At 36.8% G+C, this 18,017-nt stretch overlaps 1 protein-coding gene and 1 long non-coding RNA gene across 6 annotated transcripts; one reads left to right on the top strand and one right to left on the bottom strand.

Annotated features, from left to right (window-relative positions):
- Nucleotides 1–1,379: 1,379 nt before the first annotated feature.
- Nucleotides 1,380–17,250, bottom strand: LOC144960704 (uncharacterized). 3 transcript variants are annotated; one of them, XR_013642929.1, is made up of 3 exons: nt 16,554–16,709; nt 4,156–6,323; nt 1,380–3,472 (listed from the first exon to the last, which is right to left on the bottom strand). XR_013642929.1 is itself a non-coding variant. In XM_078893994.1 (2 exons), the coding sequence occupies exon 2, from the start codon at nt 6,301–6,303 to the stop codon at nt 5,215–5,217; it is 1,089 nt and encodes a 362-aa protein (XP_078750120.1). In that variant the 5' UTR covers nt 6,304–6,323; nt 16,915–17,250; the 3' UTR covers nt 1,380–5,214. The 3 variants fall into 3 exon arrangements, 2 of the variants coding, with proteins under 2 accessions (XP_078750120.1, XP_078750119.1); XM_078893994.1 differs by lacking the exon at nt 16,554–16,709 and adding an exon at nt 16,915–17,250 and having other exon boundaries at nt 1,380–6,323; XM_078893993.1 differs by having other exon boundaries at nt 1,380–6,323; nt 16,554–16,716.
- On the top strand, nt 9,397–11,862 carry LOC144960705 (uncharacterized). 3 transcript variants are annotated; one of them, XR_013642930.1, is made up of 3 exons: nt 9,397–9,533; nt 10,136–10,283; nt 11,294–11,855. It is a non-coding gene; the product is annotated as an uncharacterized LOC144960705 (long non-coding RNA). The 3 variants fall into 3 exon arrangements; XR_013642931.1 differs by lacking the exon at nt 9,397–9,533 and adding an exon at nt 9,668–9,788 and having other exon boundaries at nt 11,294–11,862; XR_013642932.1 differs by lacking the exon at nt 9,397–9,533 and having other exon boundaries at nt 9,845–10,283; nt 11,294–11,862.
- Nucleotides 17,251–18,017: the final 767 nt, after the last annotated feature.

Here is an 18,017-nt window from a genome sequence, read left to right on the forward strand (position 1 = left end):
ATTAAAGCATCGTCCTTCATCAACAAGCATCCAGTGGAAGCCGTAGTAGATACAGCTGCTGGAGCCACCATCATCTTTGAGCGGATATTTGACAACCTGCCTGAAAAACCCCAGTGTCTCAGAACTGTTTAAGATGTTTCTCTGCAGGGAAAGGACAGACCTTCACCTGCACAGCGACGTCGTGGAATCACCTTTTTCTTAGTTAGAGCCATCTCAGGAGTCTCCAGTGTTTTTATGGCCCAACACAAGTCCCAGTCGTACGCCTACTTCACCAAACTGGATTAAAGATCACCTTGCCAAAGGACACAGTAATCTGGTGTTGGCTTCCACGACAACACGCGTGGTTTGCTGCTCTTGTGATATTCTACAAAATATTTTTACTCAGTGTAACGACATGTTTTATAAAATATCATTTTAAAGTCCAACTGCAATAATTAACAAATGTATGGATATTAACTTCCAACTTTTATCAAGATTTTATTGATAACTCTACACTGTTGTCCATTATTTATTATTCTTCCACTGAGTTGAGACAGCTTCATCCCCCTTCACCGCAACAACTGTTAGTGAATACTAATTTTATCAAACCACGAAAAAGGGAGAGGAAAGGAGGCATTAAAGCGAAATGTGACTGTCATCATCATCGCCCATTCCTACCATGTATTCGGATGAACTGCACTCACTCACCACGCACAATAATGATTACAGGACCGCATCGATCTCAATGACCAAGACATGGCTGTCACCGGACACACCATCAGGCGGATTCCAGTTGGAAGGTTTTGCCCTGCACAGAGGAGACGTATGCGAAGTGATAAAAGAATGGGAGGCGGTGTGTGCACATATGTGAATGATAAGTGGTGTCACAAAAATAGCAGTTGTATTGCTTCCAACACTGATAGTAATATTGAACTGATGACTGTGTCAATTCAATTCGCCCCTTCTATATACCACGGGAATTTATACAAAAAGGTGACCATTACAACTCACATACTACCTGATGCCAACGCCAACGAGGCAAAAGACGTGCTCTACGAGATTGACAAAGAAAACAATCTTCGCCTGACTGTGTATCATTATTAACAGGGGATTTTAACCAGTGTAAATTTAAATTTCCGGGGCTTTACCAATTTTGTCAATTGCAACACAACAGGCGATACTATTTTCGATCTATTTTATTGTAATGTCAAATTGTTTTATAGATGTTTTCCACTTCCACAGTAGCTGGCCTCTCTCCGGAGTGAGGCAGCAGAAGCTTCTCGACTGAGGGAAGAAAATAGGAGGATGAGGGAATGGGAGCCTGCAATAGAGCTGCCACTCCAGCTCCTTCCTAGACAGCTAGATGCCAGGTCTAGCAACCCTTGTAAATAGTCCCCCCATTTATTTTCTTTTAGTTAGCGCTTCAGCCATTTTATTTTGATTGTTTTAGCCCTAGGAAAGGCTACCCTTTGTTTTGCTTCATTCTTCACCCTCATGTTATTCTTTTTTTTTTTTTTTTTGGGGGGGGGGGGGGGGGGGTTGCTATGCCCTAGGTCAGGGCTCCCCGCCTTTATTCAGGAAGGTGCAGGTGAGTATCCCATATCTAACCACAATGCCCTTTTTGAGGGGGGAGCAGTGTAGGGATCTCTAGTCGTTAACAAACATACGGCTAGAGTGACCATAACAATGAAGGTCAACCCTACTTCCGCTTTGCCTCGTCCCAGGCTTACCTGGTCCATATAAAGCCTAGGGAACTCTCAATCTCACCCTCTTTTCTATTTATTTACCTTACCGACTAAAACAAAGGTAAGATATATCTTTATACTTTAATAGGCTTACTTAGTCATTCCATGACTAGGGCTGGGCTGGTACCCGCGGGTAATAAAGTTAAACTGGGTACTCTGGTAAAAGGGGCGGGTAACTAGTACCAGCTTCAACTTCAACAAATGGAAACCGACATGAGAGTGATAATTTTTGGCGGTTTTGATTTCAAACGAAAACGCTCAATTAGGAAACAGAACTGAAATTGAAACTACTCTTAGAATTCCAAGAATTTACGATTGTTTCGATTTCAAAAGAAACGCTCAATACTAGGCACAAGGCCTAGCCTTAGCTTACTTAAGTTGTTATAGTTTACCTCTGTCATAAATCATAAAGTATTGCATCATTCACTATATCAGCTGATGTCAAGTAGATTTTTACAGTACCTAACATGTCTCAAAAGAAATCCATAGTTTGGATCACAGCTGGGTGGACAGATGAGGTTCATAAAAAAAAAATCTCAACTGCACCCAGGATCTATCTCGGTCCCTTTGCTTGTGAAGTGAGTGCTTTACCAACTGAGCTATTGGAAAAAACCCAGTTCTGCTAAAAATTCACCCTTTAAATTGTGCATGCAAGACTTGTTGCAAAAGAAAAAAAAAAAAAATCCCCAGTTTATATATGCAAAAATAAACATAAGTCAAAGCATGTCCTTATTCATGTCCTAAAACGTTTTGTAAATTGAATTTATGTTGTTATCTTTTAATTGTGACTATATTTTGTGCTTAGTTTACACATGAACAATGAAGTTTGTTTATGAATTCAGAATTATACATTGTGTTGTTCCTTCCCTAAAAATTGCGTTTTTTTTTTTTTTGTCCATATAATGATTGCAACATGCACTTCTATTTTCATAATCAAATCCAAGAACTCTTATCTCAAGAAGTACTTATAGATCAGGTCTCAAGTTTTGTTCACATTGAAATTTTCCTATTACATATTACTTATGGTCTAATTAAAAGCCTGTGGGTATTAGTATTTGTTGAATTTTTATTTTTAAAATTGATAATAAACAGAGGGATGATGAGGGTAAGCTGGATGGAAAGAAGAATGAATAACAGCTTACTTGAAGAGCTGGAGGTCATGCCAGAACTACTAAATATCATCGAAAGAAGGAAACTCAGTTTTTTCGGTCACATATGCCGAAACTGATGCACCCCAATGAAAGATGTAGTACAGGGGAAAATGGAGGGCAAGCGAGGAAGAGGAAGACAAAGGATCAGTTATATAAAAAAATATCCAAGAATGGACAGATTTGAACGGAAGAGATCTGTGTGATACTATCAACAGATGAGAGGAATGGGCAGACTTTTTTTGTCATCGCAGAGTGTGGGCAGCCAAGGTCAATGAGAGCAATGCTGATTGGAAGTAAGTAAAAAAACAGCACGATTGGTGAGAAATGACCAATACCTATTCATCATAATGATGAGAAATTAACCCTGTTTCATATGAATATGTTGCTGCCTGAGGACCAAAGACATAATATATAACAAGAAGTGGAATGGAAGCTTCAATTAAATTAATTACAAATTATCTATCTGTCTTAGTTGATTACATTGAAGCTTTCAATTACACATTATCTATCTGTCTTAGTTGATTACATTGAAGCTTTCAATTACACATTACCTATCTGTCTTAGTTGATTACATTGAAGCTTTCAATTACACATTATCTATCTGTCTTAGTTGATTACATTGAAGCTCCCAATTACACATTATATATCTGTCTAAGTTGATTAAATTGAAGCTTCCAATTACACATTACCTATCTGTCTTAGTTGATTACATTGAAGCTTTCAATTACACATTACCTATCTGTCTTAGTTGATTAAATTGAAGCTTCCAATTACACATTACCTATCTGTCTCAGTTGATTACATCTAAGCTCCCAATTAATTACACATTATCTATCTGTCTCAGTTGATTACATTGAAACTTTCAATTACACAATATCTATCTTAGTTGATTACATTGAAGCTCCCAATTACACATTATCTATCTGTCTTAGTTGATTACATTGAAGCTCCCAATTACACATTATCTGTCTATCTTAGTTGATTACATTGAAGCTTTCAATTACACATTATCTATCTGTCTTAGTTGATTACATTGAAGCTTTCAATTACACATTATCTATCTGTCTTAGTTGATTACATTGAAGCTTTCAATTACACATTATCTATCTCTTAGTTGATTACATTGAAGCTCCCAATTACACATTACCTATCTGTCTTAGTTGATTACATTGAAGCTTTCAATTACACATTATCTATCTGTCTTAGTTGATTACATTGAAGCTTTCAATTACACATTATCTATCTGTCTTAGTTGATTACATCGAAGCTCCCAATTACACAATATCTGTCTTAGTTGATTACATTGAAGCTCCCAATTACACATTATATATCTGTCTAAGTTGATTAAATTGAAGCTTCCAATTCATTTCCTTTCGTTATTTGTGACTACAAAACCAGTTTTTCTCAGCGACTCATTCATCTTGGCATATATGTGACCCGCTGTCTCAAAATGGTATTTTTACGTCAGGTAATCTGCATAAGTCAACACTCTTAAAGTCTACTTCTGCTTGAAGCCAATATCTCTTGTTGGTCCAAAATTTTGTGTTCTTTATCTAAGTGTGTTCGAGTGATCATGGATAAAGTCAACCAATCTTTGGACCCTCCATTGGTGTTGGCTTTATTAGTATTCCACTGTATTATTATTATATTGGTGAGAATGAATACAAGTTTCTTTAATTTTAATGGAATCATTTTACTTTTCAACATCTCTTTCGTTGGTTTCATTTATCCTTTTAAATTCTTTCAAATATGTTGCCATAAAATTTTGTGAGTTATTGGCTAAAACCTAGAAGTAAATAAACTTGAATTTGAATTTTAAATTTTGAAAGCTCAAGTTACTTTCTTTATTTTTTTTTATTTCCTATCATTTCAATCTTACCTTAAAAGTTACTTCCAACATCTGCTTCATCCAGACATTATACCAGATTGATGCTAGGGGTCACATATTACTTATTAAACATCATTTATTGTTCAATGTAAAAAAAAATAAATAAAAAAAAAAAAAAGGAAAAAATAAAATCTATGAAAAAAATGGGATTCTAAAAATCCTGCCAGGACCCCCATGAAAGGATAGAAAATCCTGGATAAAAAATGTGTAAGTTAGCAACCTTGCATTGAGTAACACATCTCAGAAGCCAAAAAGCATGTTAGAATCCGAGTGTGCCAAAATCCGATGCTCATGGGAGGTAAGCAACACTTTCAGTCACCAAGCTCTTTCGTGTCGTATTGTACAACACGCTGGGATTTGACGTGCTAGAATCCAGCAAGTGCTGTATGTCACAGCTCCCAAACAGGTTTCAATCTTTCGGATTAAAAAATAAAACTACACACTACACTCATTAATCAGGTGACTCAGCCGATTCTTTTTTAAAATGAATTTTCAAATGTCTTTTCAGATGAGATCCACGAGAAAAGGCCTTGGAACATGTACCGCAAACGTAAGGTTTGTCACCATTGTGAATTCTCAGATGCGTTTTTAGATGTGCGCGCTGAGAGAAAGACTTAAAACACACATGACACTCGAAAGGTTTTTCACCTGTATGAGTCCTTTTATGGCATCGTAGCAACGTGCTAGTTGTAAAGCCTTTCTGACACGTGGGACATACAAATCGTTTTTCTTTGGTATGGGTTCTTGTGTGTTCGTAATACGTCGAAGGATGACAAAATGACTTCCCACACTCTAAGCAACCGTAAGGCTTCTCTCCCGTATGGGTTCTTATATGATGTTTCAGATTAGACAAACGAGCAAAACTTTTATTACACACAGAGCACTCGTATGGCTTTTCACCCGTATGGACTTTCATATGTTTCCCTAGGCAAGAACTTCTAACAAACGCCATTCCACACACTGTGCACTCATAGCGCTTTTCACCTGTGTGAATTCTCATGTGGTCTTTCATGGTTGACCGTTGAGTGAAGCCTTTGCCACAGTGCGAACATATAAAGGGTTTCTCTCCCGTGTGAGTTCTGATGTGATCTGTCAAAGTCGAACGCTCGGTAAAGGACTTTCTACAAGTGGAGCATTCGAAGGGTTTCTCTCCTGTGTGAATCTTTTTATGTTTTTGTAATACCTGACTCTGTGAAAAACCTTTGCCGCATACTTTACATGTGTAAGGCCGTTCTCCAGTGTGCTTCCTCAAATGAATCAGTAACATAGAACTGTACAGATACTTTTTATCACACATGGAGCACTGAAAGGGTTTGTCCTTTGTTACAGTTTTTTCTGAATCAACAGTTCCCTCTTCTAAATTTTCCTTTAGCAGAGTCCTCTCCAACGGAGTGAAATCCTCACCTTTGACATCTTCAGAAATGGTTGAACATTCTTGTGACCAATCAGGAACACATTCCTCCTCATGTACAGACTCTTCCTTCACTGTGACAACTTTCTTTTCTGTATAGTTAACGCAGGGTTGGACTACTGTTGTCATTTTCAGTCCAATGTTGGATCCTGACAGACATAAAAATATAAAAAATTGAGCTTTTATATAGAGCAATATCCACTAAACATGCTCAACGCGCTTTACAAGGGTCCCTGGCCAACAGCAACACATTTAGTACGGGACATGACGCCTGTTAGGCGATATTACAATTTTTTTCTTTTTGCACAGAGACAATTCTGTTGACGGCCAGGTACTCATTTTACACCTGAGTACAGTGAGAGAATGTGAGTAAAGACCTTTTCCAAGGACTCGACTATGCGCTGAGCGAGGCTCGAACTCGGGACCTTCCGATCTGAAAGTGAGTGCCTTACCACTCAAAAACATCACCCCCTTTACTGGCTAAATAAATACGCATAATTGCAGAGATGCCAACTTAAAATTTGGCTCACAGAATTTTAGACACCACTCTGAATGCAGAAAGAGGAATTTTCGTATACAACAAAAAGTAATTAGGTTGGTATGAGTTTACATATCGTATCAATCTAGACAGATAAGAACTATAAGATATATTAACATTAGGCCAAATACCATCTCAAAGTCCCTTTATTTCAAATCCTTCGTCCGCATAGAAATTGTCTTGGCATATGAACAGAATGTCATGTGAGCTACTTGCTGGATGGAGTCTAAATGAAACGATAGCCTAGTGTGCCGAGCGGAACGTAGTGGTTGAGCTGCTTGAATTGGAAGTTCTTGGGTTCAAAGCCAAACAGGGACCTTTTTTTTTTCCCAATTTTTTCCCCTTCTATCTATCACGACCTAGCTGGTAACACTAATACCTGCCTATTTGTAGGTCTCATGATATGAGCTCATTTTTGCAATGGAAAAACATGTATTTTAAACCCTGAGCAAAATATTGCCCCTTACAGTGTAAGAGAGAGAGAGAGAGAGAGAGAGAGAGAGAGAGAGAGAGAGAGAGAGAGAGAGAGAGAGAGAGAGAGAGAGAGAGAGAGAGAGAGAGACAGAGAGAGAGAGACAGAGAGAGAGACAAAGATGTTCGTGTATTGGGAGAGAAATCGAGAGTGATAGAAATTGCGAGGTTTTTTTTTGTTATTTGTTTTGTTTTTTTTGTTATTTGTTTTGTTTTTTTTTAATAGACAAAATTAATGGAAAACAACACAAAAACGAAATAAAATCAAGCCTCATCTTTTAAGTGTGCCGAATTATCTGGTGACAATTCAGTATACACCCAAATTTCGGGTGTCGAATTATTTGGTGACAAAATACACCCAAATCTCTTGAATACTTATGTATCATATCAATGTATATTTGATATTATAATGTATATTATTTATTAACAAATATCTATGTATTATATATATAACCTATGACAATTGATGTATGATCATGGGTCTTCCCTAAGTCGTGGCGCCTGTATATATGAATATGGAAGTTCTTCCGTTTTACTGAACCGCAATTTCAAGTCACAACTTTCTTATGGAGTTGGTCACAATCACAATTTGACTCCTAGTGCTACTGCTCACTAACCTAAGACTAAACAGTTTAGTAAATTGCCTACACATATGCTGTGAAATGACGGACCACATTACTCGAAGAGTGGCTAAACCTCTCACACTAGTCTTTAGATGCAAGACTAGACTAATGGGAGCGATCTATATTCATGTTTTTGTCCAACCAAGTCATCAATCACATGATTTGTTGCTGTCCAACGATTGGATAATTCTTCAGAGATGTAAACACGCTGCTTTGTTTATGAAAGTTGTAAACTAGGCAGTTTAGTGAGCAGCAGCAGTGGCAGTCAAATTTTGACCCAACTCACCCATAGGAAAGTTGTGCCTGGAAACTGCCGTTCGCGTTTTGGGGGGTTCAATTAAAGATGCATAACTTTGTGAGAAAGAGGAATATCGCAGATATTTTGGTATCATTATTTTCGCCTTTCAATTTCCTTTTAAATGGTGCCAATTAAAGAAAAATCCATTAATATTTCCAGAAGTTATATGAAGTTAAAAATTGGCAATTTTCAAATGCATTTATTTTTTTATTTACCGCGTGTGTTTTTAAAATTTAAACGCTTGTTTTTAGAATAACATCTAAACATTATTCATGCCAAATTTCAGGGCTCTATATCGATGCGCAGACACCTTTTAACTCTGCGCCGAAATGCCATGTTTACATTATCTTCTCATCATGTATTATTTTTAATTTATTCCATAATATTTTCAGTACTATTATAACTATGTTTTTATTTTGAATACATACTTTAAAACTTTATTTATAGACATTTTATAGTTTTTGTTTTAAAAGTTCGTATATTTCTTCTCTTTGTGAAATCCGATATTAATAATATCGATATTTTAAAAATACCAATTGCTTTAATTTAATTTAATTTTACTTTGCCATCAAGTTTCTTTCCCATATGTTTAGATATGTTTATCATTTATATCCATATTCTAAAGGCCTTAGCCTTAATTATGGTCAGAAGTTCTATTAGTTATACATTTTAACACCCCCATACATGAGAGAGAAGGGGGGGGGGAGGGATAAAATTATATTGTCAGTTCAAATGATGTAATAGCAATAAACCCAAAGTGGTTCAGCAGAATTTTTTTAAGTATTAAAAGCCAGAACTTTCCTTCTAATTATAATAGGGAATCAGTTTCAATTTAATTGAACTTTTTCAATCTATCTACCTTTTTATTTATATGCCAATAAACTGCCATAGGTAAAAATAAACTCAATATGTCATTACACAGCATGTTTATATCATTTCATTTAAATACTCTCAAACCCTTTTTTATTAAAAATGTATTAATTCAAAGAGGGGAATTATTTGCAATTGTTTCAGTGAGATATTGGGGATAAATCCAAAAGTGATATAGCAAATTGTTTCTTACGTCTAGCCGAGTTTTTGATTATATAACATTTGCGTCATATTATGTAATAATGTGTTAATTTGAAATGTTTATCTTCCTCTTTATTAATGTAAAGGGAGTGAGTATTTTCCGCCGGGCGGAAAATAACCCTTTTTTCTTATTCTCAGCCGGGATTATCCTTGGGTCTTGTGACCCCCGGTCGTGTCAAAGGTCACATCCGGTCGACCGTGGCGCCAACCGCGAAGCCCTGATTGTTTTGTTCGATTGTCAATGATTGTGACTCTTGATTTCCAAGCACTTTTTCATCTTATCAACAATTGCAAAAATGCAGTTAACCAATTGCAGACTGAGACTGATGCCATTTTTATTCGTCAGGATTCTGTAGAGGTAAGAATTTGACTTTTCTTCTTTTTGTTTTTAAATGGGCTCGGACGGACTCAGGACAGTGAAGTGTATATCGAGCAATGCCGATGGCGATATGAGTATGAGATAGATGAATGAATGAGAATGAGATGAATGAATGAGAATGTAATTGTATTGTAATAACAACACGCCTTGCCGACTGTCACGTGTGCCATGTGTTCTACATTCCAATGTGATCTTTATGGATTAATCCTTCGTTGATTTTACTTCTAATACTGTGTAAGTGTAACTGTGTGCATTTCATTGTAATTGTAACTGTAACAACTGGCAGTTTTCAGAAGCAGTGGAAGCGGTGACACAATTTTTAGAACTTTGGAATGAAATTGAGATGCCTCATGATGATAATGACAATGATATAAGATACTGTAATGAAAAACGATATCATTTTAACCATTACTTTTTTAACAAATGTATTTATTTATTTATTATTATTATTATTATTATTATTATTATTATTATTATTATTATTATTATTATTATTATTATTATTAACTTAAACAATGACATTGGTATGTGCCATTTTCACTGCAGTGAATTTAATTTTTTTTTTTTTTTTTCATTGACAGCTAACATGAAAGAGTCCAGTTGACGGTACTGGTGTCCTGACAATCAAGAAAGATAGCTGGCTCAAGATGTGTTGTGGCAATCTTATTAATCAGCAAACCATCATCTGTGCCAGCAGAGCAGAGTATCTGCATGCACTTTTTGAAACTGGTTAGTAATGTTTTGAAATCTTCATTAGATTACATCTTTATTGCAGAGATGCCAACCAGTACAGGTTTCCCGTGTTCTGTACGGTTTTTCTTCCGAAGTACGGACACACGGTTTTATCATGAAAAATACGGGATTTGGTTGAAGTGAAAAATCCACGAAATTACGATCACAACATGAAAAGTGTTTTCATGCAGAAGAGCTTTCATTATCGATACTGAATTTTGCGAATCTTGCCCAGCCTACTGCTATATAACTATAAGTAATTCACTGCCCTTTTTCGAATACGAGTTAACGAAGTCCGATTCGACCTTTTCGGGTTGATATCGATTTCTGCACGACGCAGTAAATACAGGTTTTTGGTCTTGAAAATATGGGTTTTCAAAAGGCAAGGTTGGCATCTCTGTTATTGGTGATCAATACAGTACGCTCGAGCATGGGAATTTCGAACAAGTCGGGACCATGCCTGTTTGTTCGAGATTTCCATGTTTTTTAGTTTTCCAATTTGAGTATTTTACACAGGATTTGAGGGAGGTAAATGTGGGTGGTCTTGATAAAATTCGTATTTTAATTATAATGATAACTCCCCATTATTATGAACTCTGTAGAGAGTCGATAGTGAGACTGCAATTTCCTTTTCTCTGTCAGTTCAACACAATCAATTAGTGGGGGAAAAAATTCAACAGATCGCAAGGGAGTGTCCACTATATGAACGAAATAAAGGGATTAAAACTGGGAATTGTACCAAGTTTGAGATTTCCGTGATTTCGAGATTTGCATGCTTGAGTATAAATGCTCGTTAATCTAAATGATAGTTTGTTGTCAAGAGTTTTGTCCTGTATGGTAAAGCCAATGAAATTTCAACTGTGTTGGTGATGGTGAGAATGATGGCCATTAAAAAAAAATTGGTATGTCTTTGACAAATTCAATTTATGACAATGATTTTGATTGTATAGACCTTTCCAAAAATTGCTAACGAAATGCCTCTTTTCTATTTCCATTTTTCAAACCAGAGCAAGATCAACCGTCTTTGTGGAACATCAGACAAAGTGGTTGCAAACGAGTGGTGTTGAATTTTCCTGTATTGAGCCGAAAGAAATAAAATTTTCTGGGAGTTTGCGAAAGCAAATTGCGTTTGATTTGGAGCTAAATCTATTTTCGCCATTTACCTGTTTTTTTTTGGTCTCAAATAGATTTGATTTTGTAGTTCAAATTGATTAGATACTTATCTCACAAGCAGCATTTTAAAAAATAAAAACATGAGGGTAGTGCGTCATATCATATTAGTTTTTTTGATTACAGTGATGAATTCGTAAGATATAAATCATATTTGACCTTAATAGTGTTAAAATTTTTCAGCATTTATTTTCTTAGGGAATGGGTTAGCGAATCATTTATACATTTTTTAGACAGATCAATCTACACAATTTTTGTGTTTTCTTGTCCTATGATAGTCATTATTTAGAAAATTTTATGGATCAGCTTATGTCAAATAAGGGTTTTCTCAAATTTCTGTTTTGTGTCATTTTCTGATTTTCTAAGAACCATATATGTCATTTTCCTTTAGATTATTTTCAAATTTATTCAGAATCTTTTTTATGATGTGTTTTGCATCATGATGGAAACATTTTGGGGTAAATTAAAAATTAGAAGTTTTTTTAACTTTAAAAATTAATTTTTTTTCCTGTCGATCCGCACCACAATTTCAGCCGAAATTTAAAAATATTGTACAGCATTTCTTTCTAGACAATTTTTTTTTTCAGAAATTGATCAATTTACAAAATTTGACTATTCTCTTGTTCCATATTGATTATACTTTGAAATTTTGATGGACGTTGTCTGCAAAATTAGCTTGTTTATCAAATTAATAAAGACATTTTGTTTTTTTCTCAAAATATCATTTTCGATTTTCTGACATTCATAGCTGGATTGTTTCCCATCAGATTGTATACCAAATTTGGTCAGAATCTTTCGTATGATGGGTATTGCATCATGATGGATTTGGTTTTGGGCTAAACTAAAATTTAGTAGTTTTATTAGTTTTATGAATTTTTAAATTGGATTTTTTCTTGTCGTTCCATGCCAAATTTTCAATCGTAATCGAAAAACAATTCTTTAAGTATATTTTTCAAGTCTTGCTAAGCCTTTCCATTGTGATGTAGCTCTTGTAGGGAACATTGTGTGTAAATTTGGAAGATTTCGTTGGTTTTCTGTGCATCAGTGTCGGAAATTATTTTTTTTGTGGGGTGGGTGGGGTTGGTCTCATTTTAGCCTATATTGTCTGTGTCATTGAAGACATTTAAATATATTGAGCTTTTTATATAGCGCAATATCCACTAAATGTGCTCAAAGTGCTTTACAAGGGGGCCCTGGTCAACAGCAACGCTTGTTATGCGATATTACAATTTTTTTGGACAAAGACAATACTGTTAACAGCCGGGTACTCCTTTTACACCTGAGTATGTTGAGAGAATGTGAGTAAAGAGCCTTTTCCAAGGACTCAACTATGCGCTGAGCGAGGTTCGAACCCAGGACCTTCCGATCCGAAAGCGTCTGTCATACCATAAGACCACATAGCCACACATTTGTTTTTAGCTTTTTTCTTTTTTTGTGTGTGTATGTGTGTGTGTGTGTGTGTGTTAATCATCAAATTTGACCTCCTACCACCTGAAATAACAGGGGAATACCAATATTGGCACTGCGATAAAAAATGGATTTTTGACTACAGGTTCTCCTTTAAGGTGAAATATTTCCTAGCTCAGATGAGGGTTTGTTTTAAGCGGACTGTAGACGTGAGATAATTTTTTTTTTCATAATAAAATGTATTCACTGCCAGTTGTGACTTATAGGTTGACTGCTTAGTTCTGATCTCCAGTGCTATTACATCTATCTTTAATCAATTGCAAAACATATTCCATCTATAGAGCAAATTTAAATTAGCCTATAAATTTAAACAATCATTTCTTAAATCGATCAGCCTAACTTACTATTATGTACATATATCTCTCTATTACCAAATATCTATAAACACAATATGAAGATAGAGGAAGGGTGGCTGAGAGACAAATATGGACATGAGAAAGCGAGAGAGAGAATGCAAGAATACTTTGTGAATTGATTTTTTAATTTATTTTTTAAATTGTGTTATAATTAGACACAAGTTGTAATGAATTCTATTAACAAATTCAGAACAATCAAACAAAAATAAAATTAAAAAGAAGAAAAATTTTAAAAAGACGCTTATAAAACTTATAAAATCGTCAAATGTACTATCATGCTACAGCTAAAAAGTACACAAATATTTACACTACACCCATTTGCTCCATCCCTTTCCCTTTCGATCATCTTCTCATCTATGGCCACCATGCGTCTTGTGCTACTTTTTACATTTGACGCCAGTGTGTCTAGACTAACGTCATAAATAAGGGATTGTCGCCAAAATTCATGCAACTGGGCAGAGGTGTCAAAAATTATAGAAGGCATAGAAAATGTTTGACATGACAAAAACAACGGAACATTTATGAAGAAATCCTAAAATCCCAGATTGTCATCACTAGTCCCCACTAAATATTTTAAAATTTATTTATTTTATGTTTTTTTGTTGTTTTTTTTGTGCAAAACATTGCAAAGTTTGCGGCCGCAATGCAAATCAGGGATTTTTTTTGCCATTTTTTTTTTTTTTTTTGCGGCCAGCAACGCGGCCGCAAGCAATGCAAAAAAAACTGCCATGACAGTATTAGTCACTGCGACTGGTCCCCACCACAGGTATTGTCCACTGAGCCCCTACAGCCAGCCCTATTATTAGCCACTGGATCCTTATCATCAGCTCTATTAGCCAATGAGTCCCTACTAGAGGATATTCTAACTGTTCTATTATATTTGGGTTTATTTACAGGTACTATATTAAGTTAAGCCTGTTTCTGTATTGTTGATCAATAAAGAATATTGAATTGCAACAAATACTTAGTTATTTACCTACCACCAGCTCTATTAGCCACTGAGTCCTTACCACCAGCTCTATTGTCCACTGAGTCCTTACCACCAGCCCTATTGTCCACTGAGTCCCTACTACCAGCTCTATTAGCGACTGAGTCCCTGCCACCAGCCCTATTGTCCACTGAGTCCCTACTACCAGCTCTATTAGCCACTGAGTCCCTACCACCAGCCATATTGTCCACTGAGTCCCTACCACCAGCCCTATTGTCCACTGAGTCCCTACTACCAGCTCTATTAGCCACTGAGTCCTTACCACCAGCCCGATTAGCCACTGAGTCCCTGTTACCAGCTCTATTGTCCACTGAGACCCTACCACCAGCCCTATTGTCCACTGAGTCCCTACCACCAGCCCTATTGTCCACTGAGTCCCTACTACCAGCTCTATTAGCCACTGAGTCCTTACCACCAGCCCTATTAGCCACTGAGTCCCTGTTACCAGCTCTATTGTCCACTGAGACCTTACCATCAGCTCTATCAGTATTAGTATTAGCCAATGAGTCTCTACTACCACCAGTTCTATTAGCCACCATCCTATCAATAATATTAGCCACTGAGTCCCTACCGCCTGCTCTATTACTAAAGGCCACTGCATCCTTACCATGATGGGGGGGGGGGGGGGGGGGGGGGGGGTGGTATTTGACACACAGTAGAGTACCCACTGAGGCCCTACCATCAGCGCTATAGACACATAGTGGTTATTTGTTCCCATCACAGCACAGACGATGTGTAACCTTTAACGTGTCGTGAACGGATTTCCCAATCTCGTTCACGATGTGTAAAATAAAGGGAAAAGTTCAGAAAAAGTCTCCACCGAAGTGGGCGTTCTCCATATATTATGTAGAGGACATATGGGCGGTTAAAAATTAAAAATGCTCTAAAAGCACATCGGGAATCGTCCCGGTACAGTCTAATTCTAAAACATAGTATGGCGGATCGGATCTGTCAGATACAAACGATAGGCAAAATAGTCGATCTAGAATTAGGCTTGGTGTCGAAGAGAAAAGAATGAAGGGTGTCACAAGCTTTTTAGGATAGACACGATGACGTCACGTTTACGCGGGAGACAGTGAACAAACACAACATGAAGATTACTCACAACAGCCTGATCGAGACACGACAGTCATACCATAAAAAAAACACTAACAACAACATAAACTTATCACAATAATCAGTGACATAAAATCTTCCCCACAAACGTTTGTAGTCTGATTGAGCAACACTAGTGAGAACTAATCACACAACTAGCAGTGAGAAAGAGCAGAGTTAAGTCAACTCCCTTCATTCTCCAAATTATTTTAGTCCGGCAAGCTTGAACTTGAAGTGTGTCTCAAATCTACTGGTTAATTACCCACTGATTCTCTACCGTCTACCGCCGCCGCTATCACCCACTGATTTCCTACCGTCTACCGCCACCGCTATCACCCACTGATTCCCTAATAATAACGAGGGAGGGGGGGGGGGGGGGGGGGGGGCAAATAACGACCAGATTATTTACACTACACCACGAAGGTCAGATTATGGGAGTCCGCTAAGTCTCAAAGATCAACTTGAAAAACCCGGCGGAAAATAAGCAAATATGTTATTCTCCGCCCGGCGGAAAATAAAAAGAAGGACTATTTTCCGCCCGGCGGAGAATAATGACAGCCTAATGTAAATGCATTGTCCTCGATAAGACGAACATTTTGGTATACAATATATGATAAGAACTCCATATTGACTGTTTTAACCATTTTTATTAACATCACGCGATTTCGGTCACAACTTTGCAATGGTAATTTTGGGGTAAAAATCGGTCTGAAATTTCACTTCGAACCGCCGTAACTACATTTCTAATCAAGATAGAGAAACAAAATTTAAACTGTTTTGTAATCTGTGATGCCAGCTCTTTCATATTACATTGGTTTCAAGTGTGTGAGGTACATTTAGAATTTCTATTAAACTCCCTATGTAAACATACTCATTACTCATACCCATGTGTCAAGCTGAATGAAATGACCAATCGTGATGTTGTTAGATATTTCAAAAATTGTGAACACTTTTCACTATGTGGGTCACTTTGAGCACATATTCCACTGTGACCAATGACCTCGAGCACATGGAAATGTAATAGTAATATTGATCATGCCCATTGGATTTGTGATTGACTGAACTCACTGTAACTGACCCAGACACAGAATTGCGAACTGACTAGCTACCTGCCACTCTAACTCTAAGACTAACTGTGGCCTTGGCACTAATTAAGAAGTTAAGAAGACCTTACTCTCCAATAGCCAATACCTTAGGGATTTAAGCTCCAATTCATGTTGTTTTTTTTTAAGTTTTCAAAAATGTTCACTTTCACTCAAACAGTGAGATACGAGATCTCATTCTTCTCATACTCTTAATAACCTATGTTTCTCGAGCTCAACCGTGCGATAGTGAAAGTCGTTCACTGGTCTCCTTCCAGGGTTGCCAGATCATTTTTGAGTAAGTGACCAAACTAGCTATAGCAGGAGGCCAGATTCTTCGCAGGAGTCCAAATACCACCAAACCCACCTTAGCCTCGCGAAAACTCTTTAGATTTGTTAAACAATTTATTCCCCCCATTTTTGAAGAAGAAAAAAGAAAATTGATTTAAAGGAACATTCGCTGTACTCACCTTAATCAAAACACCATTTCGCCATTGCAATTTCTCACTAGATTCTGTGCATTTGTTGATATCGTTGAATTTTTCCTTTTAAACTTAAACAACATCATAGGTCTCATATTTGAGTTGTAATCAGCGCAACGAGAAAATAACGAATAATTGACTTGAGACTCAGAAAAAATGTCACATACAACCGAATTATCACGATGGGAATAAAAAGTTCATTCTAGAGGTCTACACACCTGGAGAACTCCTCAACAAAAGTAACCTTTTTACAAATTAAACTGAATTCAACAGGCCCGTTTCAACGAACCAAGAATCCATTATTGCTCAGCATTTTTACTACTACAAGTAAATGTGCTCGATCCCGAAGAACAATATTCGTTCTGGTTGTACATGGCAGCTGTAAACAAATTAATCATGTCTTTCGTAACTTGGAAATCCACACAGCATTGCTTTTTGAAAACAAATATGGGCCTTTTGGGCGCGATTGCGTGATAGCAGAGATTCTATATATAGAAGCATTAGCAAATGCAATCTGTGGCGTTAGTACGTGTTGCATTTAGATATTTAGATTGCCAAATAAAATAAGTTTTACCGGTACCAAAGTAAAACAATATAACGGAGAAAGTCAGAGGAGGCCAAAAAGTTGGTCACAAGAGGCCAAGTGGCCAAACCAAATTTTGGGAGGCCAAATGGCTTGGGAAAAGGCCAAATTTCTCAAATTTGGCCACCAGAAGGCCAAACTAGCAACCCTGTCTCCTTCTCCTCTCTTCACCAGTGTTGCCAGGTGCCTTTGCAAAAACCTTGCTAACTTTATGCCAGAAGTCCGCCAAAATCTGCCAACTTTATCTCTCATCTATTTACAACTGTTTTCATTTTAAACGCATGAAGATTTGGAGTTTCGATTTTGTGTGAGCGGGAGATAGACTCGGTTATTGTCATAGATAACACAGGACTGTGGTATGTGGTTATTGTTTTCACCTTCTTAATCTGAATTAGGTTTTATAATATAGATCAATACACTCACAATAGGCGCTACTAAAAGTCACATTAGGGGGAAAAAGAGGAAATATATTTAAACTTGATTGATATAATTTTACTTTTTTAAAGGG

Source organism: Berghia stephanieae, chromosome 15, assembly GCF_034508935.2.
Source record: "Berghia stephanieae isolate SIO BIC M18660-M18661 chromosome 15, UCSD_Bste_1.3, whole genome shotgun sequence".
NCBI classification, from domain to species: Eukaryota; Metazoa; Mollusca; class Gastropoda; order Nudibranchia; family Aeolidiidae; genus Berghia; species Berghia stephanieae.

Bases quoted from the DNA above. Each gene is read 5' to 3' on its own strand.
- LOC144960704 (XM_078893994.1), bottom strand. From the start codon at position 6,303: ATGACAACAGTAGTCCAACCCTGCGTTAACTATACAGAAAAGAAAGTT.